The 1,554-nt window shown below is 30.1% G+C and overlaps 1 protein-coding gene across 1 annotated transcript; it reads left to right on the top strand.

Annotated features, from left to right (window-relative positions):
- The first annotated feature begins 12 nt into the window (after positions 1-12).
- On the top strand, positions 13-1,501 carry LOC109587133 (deoxynucleoside triphosphate triphosphohydrolase SAMHD1-like). Its single transcript, XM_020003374.1, has 11 exons — positions 13-139; positions 192-222; positions 269-369; positions 418-487; positions 531-622; positions 668-724; positions 771-873; positions 1,029-1,121; positions 1,169-1,228; positions 1,276-1,365; positions 1,409-1,501. Exons 2-11 carry the CDS (start codon positions 205-207, stop codon positions 1,499-1,501), a joined length of 777 nt encoding a protein of 258 aa, XP_019858933.1. The 5' UTR covers positions 13-139; positions 192-204.
- The last annotated feature ends 53 nt before the right edge of the window (positions 1,502-1,554 follow it).

The following is a 1,554-nucleotide window of genomic DNA, read 5'->3' as shown; positions in this document are numbered from 1 at the left end:
CTTATAGAATGTTTCTGAAGCATCAGTTCTGATGTTTGAATACATGTTAGAAGATAATGAAGATTTAATGGCTTCTTTTGAAAAATATTTGGATCCTAAAGATGTTACATTCATCAAAGAACTTATTCAAGGAGTAGGAGTAAGTAAATTATTTTTGCATTTCACACAAAAAGGAATTTAAAATTATGTAGGAACAGCGTAAAGATGAGATTTTTATATGAGGTATGATACAGTTCAAATGTACTACTGTAATTTAATGATACATCAGATTGTAGTTAATAAAAGGAGTGGACTAGATGTTAGTATGATTGATAGTACAATGAGAGATGCAGAAGTATTGGGAAAGAATGTCACCTTTTTTAAATGGAGGTAAAAAGAAAGCTTACTACAATTAAATTATGTATAATAATTCTACAGGGAATTTTTTAACAAAGTTCATGTCTTGAGGTGTGATGATGACGAATTACATATTTGTGTTCAGAAAGATGTCAGAATAATAAGAATTTTAATGTTTTTATTATTATTTTCAGACTTTAGAAACATGCAATGATTTGTTTAGAATTGGTCAAAGCAATTACCGAGAATTGTATTGCTTACAGAAGAACAGAGCTGCTGCTACAATGTAAGTGCTTGCTTGTTTGCATTTTATCATTATTATACACTACAGGTTGAAAAGAATATTGGTTAGATCAAACAAAACACCATTGATTGAAGATAAAAATGGGTACATACATACTGAAGTTCAATTATTTCATGTCTAAATATTACAGTAGGCGAGTGACTTTATCTGAAGCTACAAAAAGCATGTTTGCTTATACTCAACTCAACGACAGTATTCTTAATACTATCAAATCTCAAGTTGATGATCCTGAAGTCAGTAATAATTCTATTGATCAATAATTATAGTATTATAATGCTAAACATTATTGTGCACTGTACAACACAATATGTTAATGGTGAACTTGATATAATTCACAGTTTCTTCACCACTATTAATCCATGCTAATCTTTCTTGCAATGTACTGTAGGTACAACTACTTTTAAAGTGTTTGGACACAATGAAACTCACAGCACAAATCGGTCATGTTACATCAACAGCTAAATGGGATGAATATAAAATAGTTAAGGAATTTAGTACTTAAAATGCTTCATGCAATAATATTTTTAGAAAAAACACATTGTGAAAGGCACCAAGAGTTGTGATATTGAAGATAGCCTTATCATTGATGTAAGATACACACAGTGTAGTTGACTTATGATCCAACTTTACTGTAGCCTATAAAAAATGGATACGAAGATTATGAATCTCTCACCCAATACTATTACACTAGTGATGGAAAAACAGGACAATGGACTCATGAATGGGTCAGTTTAGTAGTAAAAGGATTGTTGACGTACTTATTAATAGGCACAACCAAAATCATATTTTAATAAAGGATTACATTTACGTATTTTTCTGGTAAGTGGTGACAGAAACTTGATGAAGGAAGTGCAAGAGTAAGTTATGATAGGTGTATGTTGTATCACTAATAATAATCAATTTTTGATAGAGTA

Source organism: Amphimedon queenslandica, unplaced genomic scaffold, assembly GCF_000090795.2.
Source record: "Amphimedon queenslandica unplaced genomic scaffold, v1.1 AMPQUscaffold_12678, whole genome shotgun sequence".
Lineage (NCBI taxonomy): Eukaryota > Metazoa > Porifera > Demospongiae > Haplosclerida > Niphatidae > Amphimedon > Amphimedon queenslandica.
This window is presented reverse-complemented; position numbering and strand designations above follow the sequence as displayed.

Coding starts and splice junctions, on each gene's coding strand:
- LOC109587133 (XM_020003374.1), top strand. Junction 370..417: donor GTCACCTTTTTTAAATGGAG/GTAAAAAGAAAG, acceptor ATAATTCTACAG/GGAATTTTTTAACAAAGTTC. Junction 488..530: donor ATATTTGTGTTCAGAAAGAT/GTCAGAATAATA, acceptor TATTATTTTCAG/ACTTTAGAAACATGCAATGA.